The following is a 25,952-nucleotide window of genomic DNA, read 5'->3' as shown; positions in this document are numbered from 1 at the left end:
ACAGCCTGATCATGGTAGACCATGATGGACCCGATAGTGACCCAAAGGCTATTCAAACACATTGACATTTTCTTCTAGCCTGCTCCCAATCTGTGCTTCTGAAAAACGTTATCCTGGAGTTCTTTTGGCAGCTTCTTTTACAGCATGTTTTGACCTTTGCTTCAAATTCACAGAAACAGCTTGATTCAAGAGGAATCAGCTTGACTGCAGAGATTGGACACAGGTGGGCTCTAACTTATTATGGACCTTGTTAAGGCGGTTTTTTTGAACAGGAGCTAAGTTGGGTTTGCTGTAGCAAAAGGATTGAAGACTTATGCAGTCAAGCCTTTTTTTTTTAATTATTATTAATTATGTTTGATTATTTCTATAATTGTTCCTTCACAATGAAAGTGTAGAGTGTGTTGTGTAGGTCAGGGAAACAAACTCCTACTCTAATGCATTCTGATTTGTATTTTTTAGACAGCAGCATGTGAAGAAATGTACATGGGTGTGTAGACTTTTACAAGGCGCTGTAAGTCCTGCAGGGATGTTGCAAATATTTCAAGCTTTCTTCAGGATGCTTGGGAATAATAATGGCAGCTGAAGATTGGACCAGAGACCAGCAGAACCCCCATGCCACTGCTCGTAAGGTGACTTTTAGGAGGGATCCGAAGTGAAAGCCGATCTGGCTGGAGATCACAGGTACAGGAAACATCCTCTGCCAAACTTATCGAAAAGCAGTCCCAATGCAGATGCAGCTGCTTATGAATATTTCTGTTGGGGCCGGAGGAGGGTCTTGTCCAGGAGGAATCTACCCTCCTGGATGAGATCTTAGGCTGGAGGAGGTACCCCGGCCTAAGGTCTCATCCAGGAGGGTAGATTCCTCTCCAGCTTCGGTTGTCAGCTGGCTTCCGATTTGCCAGAAAGGGTTGATTGAGTCCTGCATTTAAATAGGGAAATCAAAACTACAAGTCCCTGCATGCAATGGGGTAAATCCAGAATTTGGCAAACGTCTATCTCTAGCATGGTGCCCCTCTCCTCTCCCATCCCCGCCAGCAGTCCCGGCCTGAGTAAAGATGAACTGGAGACTTTGCATATATTTCTTTATTAATTTGTAATCTGTCCAGCTGGTGTAGAGGAGAAAAGTCTCTGTGGGTCTCTCAAATACACAAGAACTGGAGAAGATCCAAGAGGCTTCATTTTCAATACAATAAAAAAGGAAAAAAAATAGAGTCATCTTAAAACCTCTAGAAAGCTTCTAAGTGCAGCCTGTAGCATTCTCAAGGTGCTGCAAGGTCAGGACCCTCCATTAGTACTGACAGCACCTTCTAGCAAGCAGAAGCACGCAGGGCTATAGACCGGGTGCATGTGCAGGCGAAACATATTCCCTAACCCTAATCGTGCCAGTGCCCGAGCTGGAGATCCCACGCTAGCATGGACCAGTGTGCTGCTCCAGTCAGCTCTACTACTGATTATGTTGTAATTTTTGTATAAAGAGAAAACTAATACTGTACCCTAATACTCGTTACAGGGATACATAGTTTGTTAGTAGTGTTAAATACATTTTGTTTTACCTATACTTCTTTTTTTTTTTGCTTCACACTGAGGAAAACCACAGCTTGGATTCTTGTGTGCTCTCTCTGCAAGGAGACAGTGGGTCTCATGGCAGGGGCTAGCAGGCTGGAGGAGAGGGAGAGGGAGAGGGGTGGGGTTCTGCAGGCCATGGCTTAATTCCCAGGAGGTGGAAGAAGCTTGCAGGCTCCCATTCAAAACCACTTGCAGCTGTAATTGTGCAGGCAGCCTGACTCAGTGCCCGGTCTCTAAATTTAGAAAGGACTTTCAGATGTACAGAAGATTTAGCTGTGCTCCGGTGGTGGCTGCAAGCAGCACCAGCTGCCAACCTAGCAACAGTAAAGAAAGTACAGAAAGGTACAGCACCGTACAAATATCACAGAACACAACAAACAGAAATCAGTAGATAAGAACATGCAAGAAGCCCCACAGCTTACAGATGTGGGTGCAGCAAACATGTCTGCTGGATACTCACGTCCACTGGGAATTTTTACGCTTCCTCCAGCACGGTTCCTCGGGGCATGTTCTGATATCTCTTCATTATTATTATTATTATTATTAATAAGCAAGAGGGCCATATTCAGCTACTCCTTTGGCAGTCCCAACGTTATCTGCTGTGTTAGCCAGATAATGTTGAAAATCAGCAATTATCCAGGTAACTTAACTGGATAGCCAGCTCTGCCACCGAGCTAGCTGGATAATGTTTTAGACTGACAAACATTATCTGGATGTCTCGGAGCCGGTCAGCGCAGTGGGGTTTTCAAATCGCACCATTTGTCTGGCTAAGTATGAGCAGTGCTGAATATGGACTTCACCACACTTTTGATTGGTGGGTTCTGTGATATGCTGGTTGCTTTCACTGCACCCAAAATGTTCAGATTAGGTGGCCTCTCTCTCAGATAATTACGGCCTCTAGCAGTGCTCAGAAACACCTGCTCAAACTTTGTTGTTCTGGAGCATCTACAGTAGGAATAAATTCACTCTTTGACTTTTTCCGGGTCCTTTCTAGTCACTGCCCCTGAATATATCTCTGCAGTGACTCTATTGCCTGGATTGGAATTTTCAGAGTATAGACGTCCAATTCAATAAAGAATCTGTCGGCATTTTTTTGGGCCAACTAAAATGGAAAATATGTAGTAAAGTTTCCTATTTCTGGTCAGGATAAGAGATGAGCTGTTCATGGTATGGAAATACAGGACATGAAAAAAGCAGTAAGTATCAGCAGCAAAATGAACTTCAGCAGAGGCTGTGAATTTGGGTTTTCTGAGAAATTAAGAAGGCAGCAGGCATTCTGCCCTGATCTACATAGAAAGAAATATATTCAATAGTTAAGAGACTATAATGCTGTATTTTTAAGTAGCTTTAGGATGACATTCTTGCCTTTATTGGTTAGGATCTTTCATATTCTGAGAGGGGAGGGACGTCTGATGGTGAAGCAGGTGCTGATGGGCAAAGGCAGCATGGGACAAAGAATGGGGCAATATGTTAGGCGCACCCAAATTTCACAGGCTCTCTCTTCAGTGAGGCCTCCTTACTAATGGGGACAATGACTCTTAAGCCTGCCCTGTATTTTAGGTGGGTAGTTTAGTGTTAGAGTCCTGGGGGCTTTGTGCATTTCTGTGGGCATGAGAAAGCAATGTTCCATGTCTGTGAAGTCTCTCGTAACAGAGAACCACATCTCAGCAGCTTAAAATACACAGCATTGCCAGTTATGGGGGGAATGTGTAAAGGCATACTGGGGACTGATTTGCTTCTGTTAGTTTGGCCACTGAGAGAGAACATGAGTGGTTACGGGGAGCAAGTTAGCTGGACAGGAAATCCAGGGTGAGAGCTAGCAGGTAAAGGTGGTCTGAGAGAAAGAGAGGTTTCATTCCTGCGCTGGAGGTATGAGAACACAACAAGGTTAATTAGATGCAAGCCAAGCACCTATTGGCTCAATTATCTGAAGAAGAGAAGTCATTCACCCTTGACATTCCCTGAAATCTCAGAAAAATGATTAATAACACTGAGGAGCCTCTTATCAGTTGCAAAGGCCTGAACACTCCCTGCTCTTCAGCCTGTTAGAGCTATGAGGATTCATTACAACCTGGTCCTGGGGTGCTCCACTGGTTTGCATAGTATTTGTTCATATATACAAGGCCAATGACTGTACAGGTTACATTGCTAACATAAACCAGAGGTAAGTGCTGATTGGATTACAAAAACTAAGTGTCTTTTTCTATTAAGACATGCTTAAACCAGATGGGTAACTTCTGGGGGTGGCATCATTGCTCCCAAGACCCCTGACACCTCCAGTCTGCAGAACACTAAACCATGGAGCTGTGAGGGCAAGTCATGCTCCCTGTGAAATGTGCTTTCCCCCAGCTGACTCTTAAATACCTCGAACCCCCCCCCCATAACTGCTAGCATTCTGGCATGCAGGTCACAAACAGTGAAACCACCTCTGGGACCAGAACAACTCAGGCTGAACACAGGCCGTGGGCAACGCAACACACGGCCCATTTCTTATATGCGTCCTCTACGCATCCACTGCTTTGCTGCTGTCAGAGACAGGGCTGGATGGACCTTTGGCTTGATCCAGTTTGGCAATGCCTATGTCCTTAGACCATGCCTGCACGCTGCCTGTGGGAGGGGAGTACAATGTGCTGCTCACGTCCAGCATGTGCCTCTGGTCCCACGAAGCCATGGGTAAGGTGTGAGGTCCTGTGCTTGTTCTGCCAGTTGGAAGTTTCCAGATTTAGTGATATGTAGCTCATGCGGCAGCAGTCAGTTCATTCATGCGATAGGGACTCTTGCAGAAATCATGCCATTAGCCTATAGGAACATGTGTACAGTCAGCCCTGCTTCCATTAGCTGTGGCTGCTCCCTGGGTGCATCGGTGTGGAAGGGATGCTCTGGATTTAGTGATTTGGAGTTGAGGTAAAATCCTAGGGGGGGAAAAAAAAAGAATTGATTCTTAGCAGAAATATTCCAGACCACAGAAGTCCTAAGAGTTGAAATCTTTTCCTATCTTATAATTTGTTGTTTTAGAAGAGGGATGCAAAAAGGACCAGCACAGTCCAGGATTCATTATTCTGGATTTGCAGCATTCCCCGGGGAATATCTGAAGTTTCCTGGAGAAACATCAGAAAACTCTTCAAAGCACACTAGAAGAACCAAGGCTCACATCAAAAGTTCAGGGGAAGCATCTCCTCTTAGGGGTGGATTTATCAAAATGTGGTAAGTACCGCATGCGATAGCAAAAGGGGTGTGTTTTATGCTAATATACCATTTATTGCAATTTGCACTAATTACCTGTGCAAAGAGCTAAGTTAGTGCAAATTGTGATACCATTTCAGATTCTGTGATAAGTGCCAGACCTGTTGTATTTCCTGCATTCAACCACTAGGGGGACCATTTTTGAGCGAGAGCACAAGCACGAGCACCTGGCCATAATATCATGGCCCATAGGCAGGTATTTGTATCCCTATGGTAGGCCCACCTAGTAACTCGAGGTGGGGATTAGGTAAGAGTGTAGGGGGTTAGGGACCACTTTGACATTCTACGTAACACCTACGAACAGAACAGTGGTCTCTTGTGAAGATTTGATGGCCTTCGGAGTGAGGAAACTCACTCCAAGAAGAGATTTGGGCAAGGTTCTCTCAACCTAGCTTGATGGACATCAAGGTTCTCTCAACCTAGCTTGATGGACATCAAGCTAGGTTGAGAGAACCTTGTCCAAATCTCATCTTGGAGTGAGTTTCCTCACTCCGAAGGCCATAAAATCTTCACAAGAGACCACTGTTTCTGTTCGTAGGTGTCACGTAGAATGTCAAAGTGGTCCCTAACCCCTACACTCTTACCTAATCCCCACCTCGAGTTACTAGGTGGGGCCTACCAATAGGGATACAAATACCTGCCTATGGGCCATGATATTATGGCCAGTCTCTCTCTCTCTCTCTCTCTCTCTCTCTCTCTCTCTCTCTCTCTCCTCTCTCTCTCTCTCTCTCTCTCTCTCTCTCTCCTCTCTCCTCTCTCTCTCTTCTCTCAATTCAGCTGAATTGGACTTACAGGAGACATCACAAATGGTGATGAAACCTTACTGCATGGTCACAGCAGCTAATGCATTTGAAAGAGGTGTAGTTAAAATTAGCTGTGCAATAGCTCTTCACAGACAGGCTAGCCCACACTCCTCCTATTTTCAGAATTTGCATGGTGCGATCGCATGCAAAAACACCTTACCACATTTTGAAAAATGACCCCCTTAGTTAGTTACATTACAATATGATTTGCAAGAGCCAAAACTCTTCTGAGGAGTGCACAGATCTTGGGGTGAGTGCAGTACTTGAGGTTGGGAAAACACAAGAATAGATGCCTGGATCTTTTTCAGTGTTTATTAAAACAGAGACGTATTCATAAAATTTGCCCGACTCAGGCCGAGTTTCGCGGCTCAAAAGCCGCTGCCTCAGGGGCTTGAACACTTCACAGTTGCAAGTAACACTCAGTGGTGCAATTTCTTCCAATATACAATCATTGATTGTCAGAAATGCATAGAATAACTTTCACACCAACGAGTGTTACTTGCAACTGTGAAGTGTTCAAGCCCCTGAGGCAGCGGCTTTTGAGCCGCGAAACTCGGCCTGAGTCGGGCAAATTGGGCAAATTTTATGAATACGTCTCTGTTTTAATAAACACTGAAAAGATCCAGGCATCTATTCTTGTGTTTTTCCTGACGGCTATCATAGATCGCCTACCTCTGTGTTTTCTTGTACTTGAGGTTGGGCAAAATGCTTCAGGAAATGAAGTTCTTGAGCAAAAGTACACAAGCAAACCAATGAGTCGGAAACTTAAATCTGGCCCTTAGTTTAAAGAAATGCAGGCAAGAGCTGTCAGCTTTGTGGTAATCTGCAGTTTTATAGCTCTGTGTACAATCTCTGAAGCTGTGAACGTTCCAGCAGCCCGCTTGCAGGTGGAGCCTGTCTCCTCTTGGTTGGACTCTGGCAGGCGCATTCGGTCACTTATCTGCGTTTCTAGAACTCCAGCATTGTGAAACCAATGCCCAAGCTTTCACTTTCTAAGCTGAAAACATAGAAGCATTCTTCCCAGTTCCCTCATACTGTGACTGAGTTGTCACTCTTCCTCTGCACTGGATTTCAGGAGAGCAGTCCCTGGCCATAAAACCTGTTAAAGACCATACCTTCATCTCATTGCTTTGAGATTATACACAAGAAAACACAGAAAAATGGGACAAACACAGATATGCAGAGCAAGAGAGAAAGAGGAAGCCAGGATGTAGGGAGGAACAGGCAGAGTGGGGGGGTGTGTGTGTTTGGAAAGGGCAACAGGGATCTGGGTGACCTTGTCACAATGAGTCCCTGCCCCAAATTAGGGTGGAAAAAGCTCCAGAATAAACTGCTGCTTTTTAATTAGTACTGTAATATCCCTGAAGTTCTTCCAAGATGAATAAATGATAGTGTGCCAAGCAAAATGGCTCCTTACCAACATTATTGCATGTTTAATGGATTTATTGATGAGGAATACACGTATTTATTAAATAGTGCTTAATTTTTAATCTTGTTTTTCCTTCATTTTAGACATTTAATTGTACTTATCAGTCTAATTTTTTCACAAAAGAATAAAGAAGCATTTTTGTGCCGTGTGAAGATACTTTTGGCTGGTCTGCCTGTTCAATGTGTCATCAGAATTCCATGCGGGCATCAGACTGATACATGTAAAGCATGAGTACAGCACGGACAGCTGAAGAGCACATCCTCATGAGAGCCCCATGCAGATGTCACACTGACAACACGTAAAGGATGAGTACAGCACGGACAGCTGAAGAGCACATCCTCATGAGAGCCCCATGCAGATGTCACACTAACAACACGTAAAGCATGAGTACAGCACGGACAGCTGAAGAGCACATCCTCATGACAGCCCCATGCAGATGTCACACTGACAACACGTAAAGGATGAGTACAGCACGGACAGCTGAAGAGCACATCCTCATGACAGCCCCATGCAGATGTCACACTGACAACACGTAAAGGATGAGTACAGCACGGACAGCTGAAGAGCACATCCTCATGACAGCCCCATGCAGATGTCACACTGACAACACGTAAAGGATGAGTACAGCACGGACAGCTGAAGAGCACATCCTCATGACAGCCCCATGCAGATGTCACACTGACAACACATAAAGCATGAGTACAGCACGGACAGCTGAAGAGCACATCCTCATGAGAGCCCCATGCAGATGTCACACTGACAACACATAAAGCATGAGTACAGCACGGACAGCTGAAGAGCACATCCTCATGAGAGCCCCATGCAGATGTCACACTGACAAAATGTAAAGCATGAAAACAGCACGGACAGCTGAAGTATGGATCTACATCAGAACCTCATGCAGGAATCGCAAATGTAAAGCATGAATACAGCATGGGCAGATGAAGAGCAGATTTTCATCAGAGCCCCATGCAGGCATCATGTTGATAAAATGCAGAGCACAAACGCAGCATGGGTAACTGGACATGAGCTTGATAGTGACTTTTTATGTTACAATCAGGAGTGTGGTATTTATTTGATGTATAGACTTGTTCAATAAAGTGGGAAAATATAAGAAAGTATAGTTTTCCAAAAGAGAAAGGAGCCTCAGGATGAAGACCAAGAAACTTGGAAGATGATAGTCAGAGGACTAACAGGAAAGGTTATAGCTTGCTGATGTGTAAATGGATCTGTGTGTTACAGGTCCCAAAGGGGACGATTCTGCTTCGACACCTTCTTACTAAATTTCAACGGGTTGTAGAAGACGGAGCTGCTGTCCAAATGGGAAACAGTAGCCAAAAGTAATCTCTCGTACTTTTGCTCTGAGACATGATCCTAATACCTGTCTGTACCTCTTTCCCCCTCGCACAGTGTTACTTGGAAAGTGACTGGTCACTTTAACAGCCTCCATAGTGTTCGCTAACTAGACACCCCAGCAGTCTATGTTCAGGTTTTTAGAGGGAAATCCCTCAAGCATTTGGAAGCAGCAACACATCCTTCAGACCCTGGGTTGAAAATATCTGGGCAGGGCACCAGTGGACTCAAATGCTCCAGAGGGGGGTTCTGCTCTGACTTCTGCTGCGGATTCCTGCTCCTGTACTGCAGGCCCCTTATTCGGACTGGAAATCCGAGGTCCGAGTGTGATTGGCAGCTCGGCACAGGCACAGCAGAATTCCCAATATGACACAAGAGCGTCTTTCATCTAAATATAGCAGCGAAGCACACAAAGCCCAGCATCCAGGTAACATGAGCAAGGGGCGGGAGCATGTGGGGGACATCTCCAAGGCCAATCTCCCGCCTCATTTCTCTCTATAATGTAGTGGCACAAGTATTTCAACAGAGTGTTAGTAACGAGAAATGCCATGTTACCTCAGAGGAGGCCTTTTGGGGAGAGGGTCTCACAGTTTAGCCCTTTTCAGGCTTGCTCTTTTCACTATCTGAGCCCCCTTTCTTCCATCCGACTTCAGGGGCCCGAGAGTCTCCTCCGCCTAGAGGTAAAGCCCCAGAGACAGGAGGCAGCACACAGACAAACACGGGGACAAGAAGAATTGGAGTGGAGAATCAGAGGCACTGAAAAGCAGGGAGAGTGGGAAGAGGCTTGGCCTTCCCTCCTGGCAAAGCGAAAAATGAGATCAGAGCACCAAGCCTTAACCCAGAATGAGGCAAGAAACATTAATGGCTTTCCCTTTCCTTAAAGAGTGGGAACCAGGAAGAAGTGTCCTTCAGTCCCTACTGCCTGAACCAGGGCTGTGAGCACCTCATGACTGGTCTTGCCTGCTAAGAGGCTTCTGTAAGGCAGTATGAGCGAGACTGTGTCTTATGCACAGTGTGACTCTCGCTGTGCTATGGCATTGTCTTGCTGTGCACCTGTGGTTTGGGGCTATCTTACTGCATACCTGTGTGCCGTGGCTGTCTTTCTGTATGCAGGCCCTGCCTCGCCATGCACCTGGCTGCCTGGGCTATTTCACTGCCTGCTGATGTACTGCCGTTGTCTCTCCGCGTACCTGCATGATGGGGCTGTCTCGTTGCAGGATGGCATATTTCATGAAGTGATCGGCCTCTGCCTCCAGCTCCACGGGCTCCTGCAAGGATCCCTCGATGATCACCTCCTCCTGCTCCTGGGACTCGTTACCGCCAGATGGTTCAATCCTGCGCACCACTTTCGAATTATCTGGCAAGAGAGAGAGCCCCTTGCATGAGAACAGCTTTCACCTCATGGAGATACCTTTCTATCTGCTCAGCGCACACACAGACTTTGGGGTTGACATGACCCTAAAAACGAAGGAATAACTCTAAAAGTATCCCTAATAAATGGACAAAAGAGAGGTCCACTTTGCTTGCTTGCGATCTGCCTCTGGGAATCTCCAGCAGTGGGGCAGTTAAGTCTGGATCCCTGCTGGTGAGGCAAGAAGCATCATATTAAAACTTTGCCTAAATACAAAGGGGTCAATATTAGGCTTGTTTTGTCTGGCTAACCTCAGTACTTAGCTGGACAAATGGTGGAATTTAAAAATTCCCACTTGCTGAATGCCTCTGGGTTATCTGACTAACGGGCCAATACAGCAAAGTGAGCGGGAGAGCGGGTGAGCGCCTGCTCTCCCGGCACGCGCACAGGACACTCTCCTGTGCGCGCGATACAGTAAATTAATTTATTTACATTAGGGCCGGTGGTAAAAAGAAGCGCTAGGGACACTAGCGCGTCCCTAGCGCCTCTTTTCGGACAGGAGTGGCAGCTGACAGCGGGTTTGACAACTGACTCTCAATTTTGCTGGCGTCAGTTCTCGAGCCCGCTGACAGCCACGGGTTCGGAAACCGGACGTCGGCAAAATTGAGCGTCCAGTTTTCAAACCGCGAGCCACGGGCCCATTTCAAATTTTTTTTTTTTTAACTTTTTTTTAACTTTCGGGACCTCCGACTTAATATCGCCATGATATTAAGTCAGAGGGTGCACAGAAAAGCAGTTTTTACTGCTTTTCTGTGCACTTTCCCGGTGCCGGCAGAAATTAGCGCCTACCTTTGGATAGGCGCTAATTTCTGAAAGTAAAATGTGCGGCTTGGCTGCACATTTTACTTTCTGAATCACGCGGGAATACCTAATAAGGTCATCAACATGCATTTGCATGTTGCGGGCGCTATTAGGTTCGGGGGGGTTAGCCGCACGTTTTCGACGCATTATTACCCCTTACTGAATAAGGAGTAAAGCTAACGCGTTGAAAACGCACGTCCAATCGCGGGTTAACAGTGCACTTCACCGGAGCGCACTGTACTGTATCGGCCTGTAAGTAATTAGCTGAATAAAATTTAGCTGGATAACTCAAAGGTATTCCAGGGGCAGAGCTGAGTTATCTGGCCAAGTTAAGTCAGATAATGCTGATATTCAGTGTTACCTTGCTAACAGGTCGATACTGTAACGTGCGGTTGAAGATTTCCCGTCTGTAACGTGCTGGGAGCGCACAATTCGGACGCGTAAGGTGATCCAGCAATACAGTCTCCAGTTTCACGCGTCCTTAGCGCTTCTTAAAACAGACGCATAACCCTTTCCGCACGCAGCATGTATATGATATGTAAATGAACGAATTAGCTGTATAATGAAGGAATTAGCTATTCCCCTCTGATACTGTGACGCGCACTCAGATTATCTCCTTTGTAACCCGCTATTTTGCCGCGGCCTTAACCTGTTAGTTTACCGCTACCCTCTACTTGGTGTTAGTGTGGTGTTCGAAAATTAAAACGGGAATAAAGTGTAAAAAATGGTGTAAAAAAAGTGTAAAAACATTGCTTACCTGCCCTGGCCCCGTCCGGTCTCCGGTGCAGCCCCAGTCCTGTCCCCTCCTCCCGAAGCAAAAAAAACCAAAAAACCAAAAAAGTAGCAAGGCTCGGGCTGCTACGGTAGTCCCTTCTCCCTTCTCCTCTCCTCCCGATTTCGGCGCTCAAGGCCCCGTCCGGTCTCCGGTGCAGCCCTAGTCCTGTCCCCTCCTCCCGAAGCAAAAAAAAAAAAAAAAACCCGAAAAAGTAGCAAGGCTCGGGCCTGCTACGGTAGTCCCTTCTCCCTTCTCCTCTCCTCCCGATTTCGGCGCTCAAGGCGGCCGGATGGGCGTGCATTCATCCAGGCAGAGGGAGCCGGCGGCGAAAACGGCCTCCGGCTTCCTCTGCCTGGATGAATGCACGGCCCCCGCCGGCAGTGAATGAATGCCCGTGCGATTTCGGCGCTCAAGGCAGTCACATGCCATGACGTCGCGACGTCACGGCATGTAAGTGATAGTCAGATAATTTTAGGCCTGCATGAAAGCAGTCCTAAAGTTAGCCAGGTTATTTTATCCAGCTAACTTATCTGCTCCTTACCAGGCTGAATATTTACCTGAAAGTTTTAAATCAGATAGATATTCCAGAAGTATTAAATGCACTTGCAGGAAGCAGAGCACAGACTCAGTCATTCTCTGGAGAAGTGATGTCAGGGTTGGCTTTTCATAGTGGGTTGATGATATCATAAGGACATTAAGACAGTGATTTTAATACTGGCGCGCGGGTGTACATATACGCATGTATGCCGACTGGCGTTTAGTGACACCGCCATTTTATAACACATGCTCATCTATGCACGCGGGATATAAAATAGGCTGAATTTTATATGGACACGTGCAAATGCCGCCTCTATGATGTAAGTGGGGGGACTTTAATAGAAATGTGCCCCGACGCTATTACCATTTAAACCACTTTGTTCCCAGTTTGCCCAGGTAAGGGATAGGACTTCCTAACCCTCCCCCCTATTTAAATAGCTTTCCTTTTCCCTCTTAATCTTGACTCTTAAAAACCCCGTGACATGCCTATAATTTATAAAATTATGTGGTAGGGGACCCCGGCGCGCGCGCTCGTGCGTTTACATTTTTACGCCCTGGTTTCATTCATACATCCAGGAATGCCCATGTCCTCCCCTTCTTTTTTGGACTTTTCCATTTGTACGTGTGCTGGTGATACGCGCGCACTCAGGTGGCTTTTAAAATCCCGCTTGGCGTGCATATATCTCGCATATCTCCCGGTTTTGGCATCTGTTGGGCTTTTAGAATTCAGCTATAAAGTCTTCATGAAACCAAAATAGCCTGAAGCGATACGACCAGGCTTTCATTGACATCTTTTAAAACAAATTCTGCAGGAAGAAACAAACCGATTCCTGTCTCCCCAAAGGATAACGGGTTTCCTCCCCCTGCTCATGGACGGGAGGCCGGGCCTCCTCCAGGATTTATTCTCCCTGTACATGAGGTTTTTATCAGGACCGGTTCTAGGTCCTGATAGAAATTGGCAACCCCCCCCCCCCCCCCCAGGTGAAAAATACAAACTTCATTCATGCCACCGTATGCAGCCTTGCTCCTACCGTCCATTCCTGTCTTCCTTCTTCCATAAATACCCCCCCAACACACCTTCAATCTCTGCCCTCCCTGCTTCTTCCTTCCTTCCTTCTCCCCTTGTGATTATCTTCCATTTCTCCGCCGGATACGTTAGGGTTGTTCCGGGGCCATGAATGAGAGGAACCGAGTTACTAGTCAGCCCGTAGATCTGTACTAAAGTTAGCAGATAAATTTATCCCGCTAATTTTAAAATAACTGAATACATGGACTAAGCCAGCCGGCTAAGCAGCCAAGTCGCACAGCAACAATTAGCATGCCAAGGTAACTAGAAGTACCCATCCGTATCCTACAGATGTGCTCCATATATATTTCAGTTCTTTTTTACGTACCTGGATCTGTCCAGACTCCTGGGTTATTTCCCCCCTGCCAGCAGATGGAGACAGAGAAAAAGCTTCGCTGACACCGCATCATAACTGCCCCCTGCAGTTCCTCAGTATTTCTCTGTCTCCAGCAGATGGCAGAGGTTGTGAATCCTGCAGTTTGCTAATTTTTTACAGCTACTTTTTTCTTTTGAGCCTTCCTCCCGGGGGTTTCTTTTGGTTTTTAAGAATTCTTATTTTGATTTATTTTATTTATTTATTCACTTTTTTATACAGGTGTTCATAAAAAAACTTCATATCGGTTTACATCATGAGACAATCAAACCCAAATATAAAACATTATGCCAAAATAAAATAATTTCTAAAAAATAACAATTTGTGGGTTCTGCCCTGTCTGGTTGAGGCGGCCAAGCCGGGGGTTGGTGCCCTTGTGTGTGCTCGGTCTGTGCACCCATGGGGTGTAAATCTGAGGCTCCTATTTTTCATGATTTTTAGCCCCTTTGAGACTTTGCCTGTCTTTTTAAGAGCAGTTTGCCTCTTTGAGGTAAAGAGGTTTGTGTGAAGCTCCTTTTGAGCCGCTCCGGAGGTCTACGTTGAAGGATTTAACGTGTAAGGTGGTTTTTCTGGTGGCCATTTGTTTGGTTAGAAGGATCTCTGAGTTGCAGGCTCTATCTTGCCGGGATCCTTTCCTTCAAATTTCGGATTCCGGACAGTACCTTCCTTTTTAGCAAAGTGGTCTCAGCATTTCATGTCAATCAGTCGGTGGAGCTTCCGGCCTTTTCTGCCTTATCGGCATCTGATCCTCAGGTGAGGGATCTCAGACGTTTGGATGTATGGTGAGCATTGTTATGTTACCTCGAGGTCACAAATAACTTTAGGAGCTCCAATCACCTCTTTGTGCTGTGGAGTGGCGCGAACAAAGGTTCCAAGGCTTCTAAAGCCTCTATTGCATGCTGGTTGAAGAAGGCCATTTCTTCTGCGTATATCACATGGGGTCGTCCAGTTCCGGAAGGCTTGTGTGCTCATTCCACAAATTCGCAAGCGACCTCTTGGGTGGAATCACAACTTGTTTCTCCACAGGAAATTTGCAGGGCTGCGACTTGGAAATTGTTGCATACATTTGCAAGGAACTATCGCCTAGATGTGGGGGGATCCGGCAATCCCTTATTTTGACGAGAGTGTTCTGTGAGCGGGACTCTCCAGGTTCCACCCTGGATAAGGGCCTTTGGTACATCCCAGGAGTCTGGACTGATCCGGGTACGTACAGGGAAAGGAAAATCGGTTCTTACCTGCTAATTTTCATTCCTGTAGTACCATGGATTAGTCCAGAGCCCGCCCATTTAAGGAGGAGTTTCTTTAGGGGAGAGTCATCCGCTCAGCTGTGAGGTTGTTCTCTGATGCATTCCGTGTTTTTGCTTTTTGTTTGATTGTTAGAAGTTTTATGCTAAGTTCTGCTTTGATAGACATCTATACTGAGGAACTGCAGGGGCACTGGGGGTTATGATTGTGTCAGCGAAGCTTTTTCTCTATCTCCATCTGCTGGCAAGGGGGAATGAACCCAGGAGTCTGGACTGATCCGTGGTACTATAGGAACGAAAATTAGCAGGTAAGAACCAATTTTCCTATACATAACCATAACATTCTCCCAGATCCTAAGCAAAACTTTCAATCCAACCCAACGACATCTCAGAGAATGCTAATATCAGCTCTTCCTCAGCCCCAAACTATCTCTGGCCAATTATTCAGCCTCATTGTTCTTTGGAAGAACTATGTTTTTAGTTTCAATTCTAAAACTAAATAATTCAGTTCAGGGCTGAATTTAAGATGATGATGCCCATAGATAAAGGTCATGGGTGGGGGGTTTATTGCCCCCTGGAAATCGCAGAGTAGCAGAGAAGCCCTGGTTTTTGGGTGCCTTAGGCACATGCCTATCCAGTGGGAGCACTGAGAGGAGAGAATCACCTTGCTGGTGGCTGAAGAGAATTGGTAAGTACTGCTTTGGGAAATTTTTAGAAAAATGTTTTGGGGAGAATTAACTATTGGGGTATATTTTTATTGTGTTTTTGTGTCTGTATTAAATAGCTAGTCAGAAGAAGGCAAAAGCTAGGAGTTTTGTGTGTTTATTTTAAATAACTAGTCAGAAGCAGGCAAAAACTAGTTTGTGATTTTAAATAGTAAGAAGCATGCAAAGCCAGGAGTTTTGTGTGTTTGTTTTAAATAGCTAGTCAGAAGCAGGCAAAAGCTAGGAGTTTTGTGTGTTTGTTTTAAATAGCTAGTCAGAAGCAGGCAAAAGCCAGGAGTTTTGTGTGTTTGTTTTAAAAAGCTAGTTGGAACCAGGCAAAGCCAGGAGTTTTGTGTGTTTGATTTTCCCTTCCTCCCCTAGCTCATCCTTTGATTTATAGGTAGTAGACATTTCAATTAAAAAAAAAAATCAGCCTGTTAACTTAAACTCAGGATCGCCCATCCAATTTTAGGTCACTACCAGATAAATAGTGAATACACTAATACATTTAAAGGACTTTAATTGTACGCATTCCAACTCCCATAACAACCTAAACTTAACTAGGAACTGAACAAAATTAAAATGAAGGCAGCAGTCTAGCAGCAAGATGGGGGCCTCACAGTCTTTTGTATTGAGTGTCACATGTATGATTTTTTACCTGCTGGTGAGAGGTTGTACGTGTGCATCCGGTGCAAAGAGCTCCTGTCTCTCAGAGAACGAGTCCGATCTCTGGAGGCTAGAGTGGCAGACCTGGAGGAGCTGAGGCAGACAGAGAGGTATATAGATGAGACCTTCAGGGACATATTAGCCCTGGTGCTACTTTAGAGGAGGAACTTCTCTTGGTTGGAAAGCATCAGCCTGGTGCAGCAGGAAATGATCCTATAGCAAGAATCTGCTCTCCAGGTGATGCATTGTTTTCTTGCACCAAGGCTGTCTCTCCCAGGGCTACTGCCCAGGAGGGAAGGGTTAGGTTGGTCATCTTAGTTGGTGATTCAATTATTAGGAAGTTTGATAGCTGGGTGGCTGGGGGATGTGAGGATTGCCTGGTAACATGCCTACTTGGTGTGAAGATGGTGGACCTCAAATGGCACCTAGATAGGATTCTAGACAGTACTGGGGAGGAGCTGGCTGACATAGTAAATGTGGGCACCAACAACATAGGAAAATGTGGGAGGGAGGTTCTGGAAGCCAAATTTAGGCTCTTAGGTAAAAATCTGAAATCCAGAACCTCCAGGGTAGCATTCTCTGAAATGCTTCCTCTTCCACGCACAGGTCCCCAGAGGCAGGCAGAGCTGCAAAGTCCAAAAGTATAGGGTGCAGGTATTCCCATGTTTTTGGGTTGTTCATCTACTGTACCATTCTGTAGTGATGGAATCAGTATTTAAGCATGCGAAGTGCACTCGTGCTCACTCTAATATGCCTCCTGGAATTATTGTATGATGTTGGATATGCTTGGAAAAAATGTCTTCCAGGAATCCATGCTTAACACTCGGATCATGGCTCATCAGCTATATATGGTGCAGTATTTGCATAAATGCATGCAAAAGCTGAAGCCTTTGATAGAATCATCAGACCCAGGACAGGTGGACTTCTGTCAAATTGTAGAAGACATAAAGGAATATGAGAAGCATCTCATCCACTCTGCATATGAAACTGTTGCGCTGATACCATGATCAGGACCTTGGCTGCTTCTATAGGGTTTAGAAGACTCAAATGGTTGGAAGATATGCACGACTGCCGGATGTATCCTGTACAGGGGACAGTTTGTTTGGCAACTCCCACTAGGGATCCCAGAGGCTATAGCTCTGCACCTGTACCATCTGCTGGAGACAGAGTAAGACTGAGAGGCTGTGGGTGGCACCCTGCTATATGTGGCAGAGCCTGTCAAATCTTGCTCTGTCTCCATCTGCTGGTGCGGAGGGCAAAACCCAGGTATCTGGACTGATCTGGGTACGTAAGGGAACATAGAGTTCCTCTTACTCTTCAGCAACAGCAGCAGCTGCCTCCTAGAGGTCAGCAGAGGAGAAAGGCAATCAGCTGAAGGTCCAGCAGCAATCGTAGCCTAAACTCACAATTAGTTTTGATGTCTTTAAAGTCTACCTCTCCACCTCCTCCGGTGGGCAGAAAAGTCCAGTCCTGCCTTCTGAAATGGATTAGTGTCACAGGGACCACTTAGTCCTGAAAATTGTAGAATATACATACTGTTTGTACTTTTATCACCCTCTTCAGACTCATCAGATTTCAGTCTTCAGCTCTGACCCTTCTCAATCTACCACCTGGTGATACGGTGACTCCTTCAGAAGATGATCAAGCATGTCTCTTCATAGGAGTGTGGGCAGCGATTCTTTTCCCTGAATTTCCTAATCCTAAGACATGGGGGATAAAGGCTGATTCTGGACTTGCAGAAGCTGAAACAAATTGTTGGTTCAGGAGAGGATCAAGATGACTTGTTTCAAAGAAAGTGAGACTCCCCATCAAATGAGCCGCATTGCTGATGGGCCTACAGACCCATCAGCATTAGGAAGGCCAGTACTGGTTCTTCTTTGACGCATGGCTGCAGTGGTACCTGTGGTTCCTATGACTTGTCTGTTCATGTGAGGCCTTAAATGGATCCTTTGAAGCCAGTGGGATCAGATCTATCAACTATTATCCTAACAAATTTCTGTGATTTGTAAGATGAGAGCATCCCTTTGGTAGGAGATGAATCCGGAAGTTCTAAAGGTGAGACACTCACTATGTGTCTTAGTGCATCAAGTGACTCTGTCTACCAACATCTCCAGCAATGGATGGGGGGCACACCCTGGAATGGCACTGACCCAGGAATCATGGTCCTTGGGGGCAAGTCATCTTGTGGAGCTGCAAGCTATCTGCTATGCTCAAAGGGCTTTCTTTCATTTTCTCTCAGGTAAGAGAATCTTTATTCAGACGGACAACCAAGTATCTATATTCTACATTAAGAACATAAGATGGTCTCATATGACTAGTTAGGTCACTGGGTAACACCGGTGATTGGTCTTTCACATCAGAGAACAACAAAAAGGTTGAAAAGTTCTGCTCCATGATTCTGATCAGAGCAGCTTCCAAAGCATTTGTGCTAAGCTGGAACACTGGTCCATTCTATTCATACTCACCAATTCCTCACATTGTCAAGAGTTCTATGAACTCACCCCAAGTTCCTTCCAAAGGTAGTATCTGAATTCCACATTAGTCAAACTATCATGCTGTTTACTTTCAATCTGAAACTGCATGCCTACAGAGGAGAAGGGGATTTTCATTACTTGGACTGCAAAAGAGCTCTAGCATATTATTTGAGAAGGACTGAACCTCACCATCAAGCTTCTCTGTCTGTGCCCTTTGATCCCAATAGATTGGGAAGGGCAGTTGCCAAAAGAACTATAATGACTGGTGGAACTGTATTGCACCCTGTTTTGCACTGGCTAGCTTACAGATTATAGACTCTGTTAAATCTCATCAAGTGAGAGTGATGGTGACTTCTGTGACTCATCTCAGGATCACTTCCATTGAAGACATTTGTAAAGCTGCTATTTGGTCATTGATTCACACCATTACATTCCACTACTGTCTTGACAGCATGTCTCGAAGGACAGTAATTTTGGACAAACAGTTTTGTGAAGCCTGTTTATCCAGTAGTTCACTCTCCACTGGTAGGGGTCCGGATTGCCTAGTTCAGTAGTTTGCTCCACAATGCAACCCTCAGCTTAATACTCCCCACATGTTATGGCTAATAGATGCCTATTTGTCAACCGAGAAGCAAGTTTGCTTATATGCAAACAAGGTTCTCTGTACATTACAGGATGAATTAGCCATACTTAGTACTCACCTACTTCCCTAGAGAGACAACTCAGCTCTGGAAGAGACTGAGGGGCTCACAAGGCAGTGTGCGTGCTCGGGATTTCCTGCACATGCTCATTAGGATTTTTACTGAGCTTTGAGAGCAGGGTTCATGTTGGCAAAATCGGATGATGTCACTCACACGTTAAAGCTAATTTATCTTGCTGTTTACAAGAACTCTGTTTACAGGGAAGCAATTTGCTATTCTGCAAATATAGGCCTTGACAAAGCACCAAGAATCCTCCACAGAATGTAGCTCTAAAGCAATAGGGTGTGAAACAAAGCTGGATGGGACTTAAGGCTCCTTGGAGGAATTTCTCCAATTGCTCAGTACATGCAACCTAATAAGTTATCTCCTAAGTTCTGCTCTGGTGTCATTAGAGGAGGAACTATAGGAATGTAATATCTTGACCAGCAGATTTCTTTCTGCAATGAAGAGCTTTCTCTGGGTGGATGTGGAAGCTAGAATGAGACCACTGTTCTGCTGATGAAAGGAGGCAACAGCTGTACTGAAAGCATGAGAGATTATTCTTGAACTCTGACACCATCCTGCCACTCTTCACACTCAGGGGAAAGATAGTGAAACTCAAAGTATGCTTATACTCACAGAGTATACAAATTCATAGTCAACAGCAAATGATTACTAGTTGGGGGTATTTATTGTTTCTCACATTGCAAAAGATCCCCTTTCAGTTACCTTTTTAGTGACAATGTTGCCTTGTTCATCTGTAAACTGCTCCTCAGTTACTTGCTCCTTGGGAATGTCCTGAATCTCATTCCCCTACAAAGGAAATGCATAAAAACCAGTGTCAGAGCCATAAACATACCGAGCACTGATGATTCCCCCTGTGCTCATTAGGGCAAAGTGTGTCCATCAATGCAAGGAAACATGAAAACAATCCATCCAAGAGGAAAAGTGTAGCACTCCAAGCAGGGGGAAAGCTGCATCCATTCATGCAAGAAGACATAACAAGCAATCTATCTAAGAGGAAAGGTGCAGCTCTCCAAGCTGGGGAAAAGATACATCCATTCATGCAAGGAGAAAGGTGCATCCCTCCAAGCAGGAGAAAAACTGCATCCATTCATGCAAGGAGAAAGGTGCAGCCCTAGCAAGCATGGGAAAAACTGCATCCATTCATGCAAGGAGAAAGGTGCAGCCCTCCAAGCAGGGGAAAAACTGCATCCATTCATGCAAGGAGAAAGGTGCAGCCCTAGCAAGCATGGGAAAAACTGCATCCATTCATGCAAGGAGAAAGGTGCAGCCCTCCAAGCAGGAGAAAAACTGCATCCATTCATGCAAGGAGAAAGGTGCAGCCCTCCAAGTAGGAGAAAAAACTGCATCCATTCATGCGAGAAAGGTGCAGCCCTCCAAGCAGGGGAAAAAACTGCATCCATTCATGCGAGAAAGGTGCAGCCCTCCAAGCAGGGGAAAAACTGCATCCATTCATGCAAGAAAGGTGCAGCCCTCCAAGCAGGGGAAAAACTGCATCCATTCATGCGAGAAAGGTGCAGTCCTACAGCAGGGGAAAAACTGCATCCATTCAAGTAAGGAGAAAGGTGCAGCCCTAGCAAGCATGGGAAAAACTGCATCCATTCATGCAAGGAGAAAGGTGCAGGCCTCCAAGTAGGAGAAAAACTGCATCCATTCATGCAAGGAGAAAGGTGCAGCCCTCCAAGTAGGAGAAAAACTGCATCCATTCATGCAAGGAGAAAGGTGCAGCCCTACAGCAGGAGAAAAACTGCATCCATTCAAGTAAGGAGAAAGGTGCAGCCCTACAGCAGGAGAAAAACTGCATCCATTCAAGTAAGGAGAAAGGTGCAGCCCTACAGCAGGAGAAAAACTGCATCCATTCATGCAAGGAGAAAGGTGCAGTCCTACAGCAGGAGAAAAACTGCATCCATTCATGCAAGGAGAAAGGTGCAGCCCTCCAAGCAGGGGAAAAACTGCATCCATTCATGCAAGGAGAAAGGTGCAGCCCTCCAAGCAGGGGAAAAACTGCATCCATTCATGCAAGGAGAAAGGTGCAGCCCTCCAAGTAGGAGAAAAACTGCATCCATTCATGCAAGGAGAAAGGTGCAGCCCTACAGCAGGAGAAAAACTGCATCCATTCATGCAAGGAGAAAGGTGCAGCCCTCCAAGCAGGGGAAAAACTGCATCCATTCATGCAAGGAGAAAGGTGCAGCCCTCCAAGCAGGAGAAAAACTGCATCCATTCATGCAAGGAGAAAGGTGCAGTCCTACAGCAGGAGAAAAACTGCATCCATTCATGCAAGGAGAAAGGTGCAGCCCTCCAAGCAGGGGAAAAACTGCATCCATTCATGCAAGGAGAAAGGTGCAGCCCTCCAAGTAGGAGAAAAACTGCATCCATTCATGCGAGAAAGGTGCAGCCCTCCAAGTAGGAGAAAAACTGCATCCATTCATGCGAGAAAGGTGCAGCCCTCCAAGTAGGAGAAAAACTGCATCCATTCATGCAAGGAGAAAGGTGCAGCCTCCAAGTAGGAGAAAAACTGCATCCATTCATGCAAGGAGAAAGGTGCAGCCCTCCAAGTAGGAGAAAAACTGCATCCATTCAAGTAAGGAGAAAGGTGCAGTCCTACAGCAGGAGAAAAACTGCATCCATTTCATGCAAGGAGAAAGGTGCAGCCCTCCAGTAGGAGAAAAACTGGCATCCATTCAAGTAAGGAGAAAGGTTGCAGTCCTACAGCAGGAGAAAAAACTGCATCCATTCATGCAAGGAGAAAGGTGCATCAGCCATGAAAAAGGAAATGAGCTTCCAAGTTTAACCAAGGAAGACAAAAAATATCACTCATTCTGAAGTAACCAGAGCTCTGATAATACAGTACTTTGTAATCTATGTGTTATTTCACTGGTGATGAAGAATGGTCAGAAAAAAAAAGAGACTGAGGCTTCTCTCTTATTCTCTGCCTGCCCCTCCCCATCCTATGCTTACTCTTTTACACTTTCTACCTGTCCTCCCAGTCTTGTGCTTCCTCTCTTATATTATTTAATTGTTCTCCATATCCTGTCTCTCCTCTCTCCCCTCGCTGCCTCCTCTCCTTGTCCCGGCCTCCCCTCCCCTGTGTGCATTTCCTGTCCTGTACCTACCTTCTCTCTCACACAAGCTGACTGCAGTGCTGCCCTCTCCAGCCCACCACTCCCCTCCCTTACCTTAACGATCACTCGCCGCCGCACCACCCTGGTCGTGACTGTGTCCTCATCGTCTGTGACACCCTCATTTTCCCCCAGTTCTTTGTCCAGTTCCTGGTGGACGTGCTTGAGCAGAAAGCGCACCGAACCCTTCACAATATGCAGCACATTCTGGCAGCTGACCAGGAAGAAGCCCAACAGAACCAAGCTGACCAAGAGCTCGGTCAGAAACCCAAACATCTCCTTGGTCCTCGCTCCGATCTCATACACAGAAAAGCAATGCACTGCCCCTGCCCTTTGTCAGCCTACGTCCCCTGCTTCCAGGACCTAGTGTGCCCCAGACATCTTCCACTTTGCCCTGTCTCTCTTCATTCAGGCTCCGTCCCCAAGGTCAGCAGTGGGGCCCTAAGGCAACGACTTCACCTTGTTTTGTCCTGCAGGGCCTCTCGCAGATCTGGGCTCTCTTTGGGTCTGCCTTGCAAACTGCTGTAATTTTAGAAGCTGCAGTCCAGCTGGCTGCAGCCACTCACAGGGACAGGAGAGCTTGCCCTCTGAGCTCAGAATGAATACCGGAGTCATCTGTTCTCTAAAAATGACATCTCTCCCTGAGCTGCAAGAAGAGACACAGGAGCTCCTGCAGCTCTTTACTCCTGGCTCTTCTAGATTTTCCATAGCAAGATTTTGTTACTCTCACTAAATGAACTTTCTGCTGGTTAAACCACACAAAGGGTTGAGGGAACCTTGTGCTTTGTCACTGTGTGCCTCTCCTCTGCTACGTTCCTGTGTGTTTATCCTGCACTGGGTTATGTGTGCCTCTCCCAAATTGTTTTAACTGTGTGCCTGTCCTACACTGTATTACTATGTGCCTCTCCTGTGCTGTGTTATTGTATGCCTCTCCTGTCCTGTGTTAATGTGTGCCTGTCCTGCACTGTGTTGCTGTGTGCCTCTCACGTCCTGTGTTACTGTGTGCCTGTCCTGTCCTGTTTTACTGTGTGTTTATCCTGCACTGTGTTATGCATGCCTCTCCCATGCTGTGTTACTGCGTGTCAGTTCTGCACTGTGTTATTTGTGCCTCTCCCACGCTGTTACTGTGTACCTGTCCTGTGCTGTGTTACTGTGCGCCTGTCCTGTGCTGTGTTACTGTGTCTTTGACCTGCTCTGTGTTACTGTGTGCCTGTCCTGTGCTGTGTTACTGTGTTTTTGACCTACACGGTGTTACTGTGTGCCTCTCCTGTGCCGTGCTACTGTGTGTTTATCCTGTATGTGTTATGTGTGCCTCTCCCATGCTGTGTTACTGTATGCCTGTGCTGTGTTACTGTGTCTTTGTCCTGCATTGTGTTAATGTGTGCCTCTCCCATGCTGTATTAATGTGTGCCTGTCCTGTTCTGTGTTACTGTGTTTATCCTGCACTGTTTTATGCATGCCTCTCCCACGCTGTGTTACTGTGTGCCTCTCCTGTGCCGTGCTACTATGTGTTTATCCTGTATGTGTTATGTGTGCCTCTCCCTTGCTGTATTAATGTGTGCCTGTCCTGTTCTGTTTGACTGTATTTATCCTGCACTGTTTTATGCATGCCTCTCCCATGCTGTGTTATTGTGTGCCTGTCCTGTGATGTACTACAGTGTGTTTGTCCTACACTCTGTTATTGTGTGCCTGCCCTATACTGTGTTACTGTGTACCTCTCCTGTGCTGTTACTGTATGCCTCTCCTGTATTGTATTATTGTATGTCTGTCCTGCGCTGTGTTACTGTGTGCCTTTCTCACGCTATTTTACTGTCTGCCTACCCTGCACTTTCCATGTGTCTCAACTATGCTTTTATTGTGTGCATCTCCTGTGCTGTCTTACTGTGTGTATCTGTCTTGCACTTTCAAACCGTGTGCTTCATCTGTGCTGTCATTGTGTGCCTTACTCTGTGTCTCTCCAGCACTGTTCCTGCAGTTTCTTACTGTATGCCTATTCTGAACTGTTACAGTGCGGCTGTCCCGTGCCATGTTACTGTGAGGTGGATATTCAAAGATGTTGACTGGATATAACTGTCTAATTTTAGCTGGTTATCTTTAGGGGGATATTCAGTTGATCCTATGCAGCTAGGTTTTCAGCTGAATGTTCACCTATATGTAGATGGTCAAAATTTGACTACTTAGAATTAATGCGGCTGGGTTCCCTGATTAAAAATCTGGCGTGAACTAAATAAGTTCTCACTTAAAAAAAACCACAACCACCAAAAATGGCGATCCATCCCACCTGACTGCAGGTTATTTTAAAAAGGTCCCTGTGGCTTTCCTGTTCCTCCCCTGGCTCCCACACTACTGAACTTTATTTAAAAATAAGATCCCACAGGTCTTCCTTCCCTCCCTTCTACCCACCCAACTGCAGATTATTAAAACAAACAAAACAAAAAAAAAACGCCCCCGGGTGTCCTATCCCTGTCTCCCTGTTAAAAAAAAAAAAAAATTCATCTGCTGGGGATCCCCTTCTGCTATGCAGGAGATCCTTCCTCTTAGACGGCATAGGAGGAACCCCCTGCAGACGCAGGGAAGGGAGACTCAGGGACATTTTTTAAAAATAATCTGCAGTTGGGTGGGTGGGAGAGAAGCGAGGTCTGTGGGGAGAAATTTTTACAAATAGGCAGGCCGATACAGTATAGTGTGCTCCGGTGGAGCGCACTGTTAACCCGCGATTGGACGCGTGTTTTCGACGTGCTAGCTTTACCCCTTATTCACAGGTCGATACAGTAAGGCCGCGTTAGAAAGAGTGCGGCAGTGCCGGGCGCACCCTCGTTTGCCCCTCGCACTGTTCTGATCACATACCGCTCGATACTCTATTTAAATTGCTTGCAAATGCAAGCCGCGTTTGCGAAGCGTTAGGCAAAGCATTAGGCCCGCGCAGCCCATTTTACTGTATAGGCGCTTAATACAGCGCCTATACAGTATCCTGGGTGCGCTGGTACCTGTCATTTCAAATGACATTTGAAATGACAGGCACCAGGAAGTGGATGGTTCCCCCCCTCCCGAAGCAAGGCGCAGGGCGAAAATTAAAACAAAAGGAATAAGTGTAAAAAAAGTAAACTTACTGGCGGGAGCCGGCGGGCACACGCTCGAGGCGGGGAGCGAGTTCATCGAGGCTGGAGCCGGCGGGCGCGCATGCTGTCATCGAGGTGGGAGCCGGCGGGTGGGCGGGCGTGCGTTCATCCAGGTGGAGGGAGCCGGCGGCGAAAGCGGCCTCCAGCAGCCCCCTGCCAGCAGTGAATGAATGCACGCCTGTGTACACCCGTGCAATTTCGAATTTCGGCGCTCAAGGTGTGACGTCACGACGTTTGACGTCACAGCATGTGACGTCGGCGTTCGCTAATGCACTGCCTTGAGCGCCGAAATTGCATGGGTGTACACAGGCGTGCATTCATTCACTGCTGGCGGGGGCTGCTGGAGGCCGCTTTCGCCGCCGGCTCCCTCCACCTGGATGAACGCACGCACGCCCGCCCGCCCGCCGGCTCCCGCCACCGCCTGGATGAACGCGCGCCCGCCGGCTCCCGCCGCCGCCTGGATGAACGCATGCCCGCCGGCTCCCGCCCGCGCCTGGATGAACGCGCGCCTGCCGGCTCCCGCCGCCGCCTGGATGAACGCGCGCCCGCCAGCTCCCGCCTCGAT

The 25,952-nt window shown here is 46.6% G+C and overlaps 1 protein-coding gene across 13 annotated transcripts in view; it reads right to left on the bottom strand.

Moving 5' to 3' along the window:
- Window positions 1–3,641: 3,641 nt before the first annotated feature.
- ANK1 (ankyrin 1) overlaps window positions 3,642–25,952 on the bottom strand; it is a 332,523-nt gene continuing 310,212 nt past the window's right edge. For 10 of the 13 annotated variants that reach the window (XM_029603725.1, XM_029603726.1, XM_029603723.1 and 7 more), the window contains 3 exons: window positions 19,855–19,938; window positions 9,585–9,751; window positions 3,642–4,478 (listed from right to left, as the gene is read on the bottom strand). In XM_029603725.1, the coding sequence (XP_029459585.1) occupies window positions 9,683–9,751; window positions 19,855–19,938 (153 nt within the window). In that variant the 3' untranslated portion in view covers window positions 3,642–4,478; window positions 9,585–9,682. Of the gene's footprint in view, window positions 4,479–8,949; window positions 9,069–9,584; window positions 9,752–18,498; window positions 18,556–19,854; window positions 19,939–22,325; window positions 22,574–25,952 lie in introns of those variants that run through there. The other 3 variants (XM_029603719.1, XM_029603736.1, XM_029603721.1) reach the window with 3 other exon arrangements.

This window comes from Rhinatrema bivittatum, chromosome 5 (genome assembly GCF_901001135.1).
Source record: "Rhinatrema bivittatum chromosome 5, aRhiBiv1.1, whole genome shotgun sequence".
NCBI lineage: Eukaryota > Metazoa > Chordata > Amphibia > Gymnophiona > Rhinatrematidae > Rhinatrema > Rhinatrema bivittatum.
Note: the sequence above shows the minus strand (reverse complement) of the source record. Positions and strands in the feature narration are given on the sequence as shown.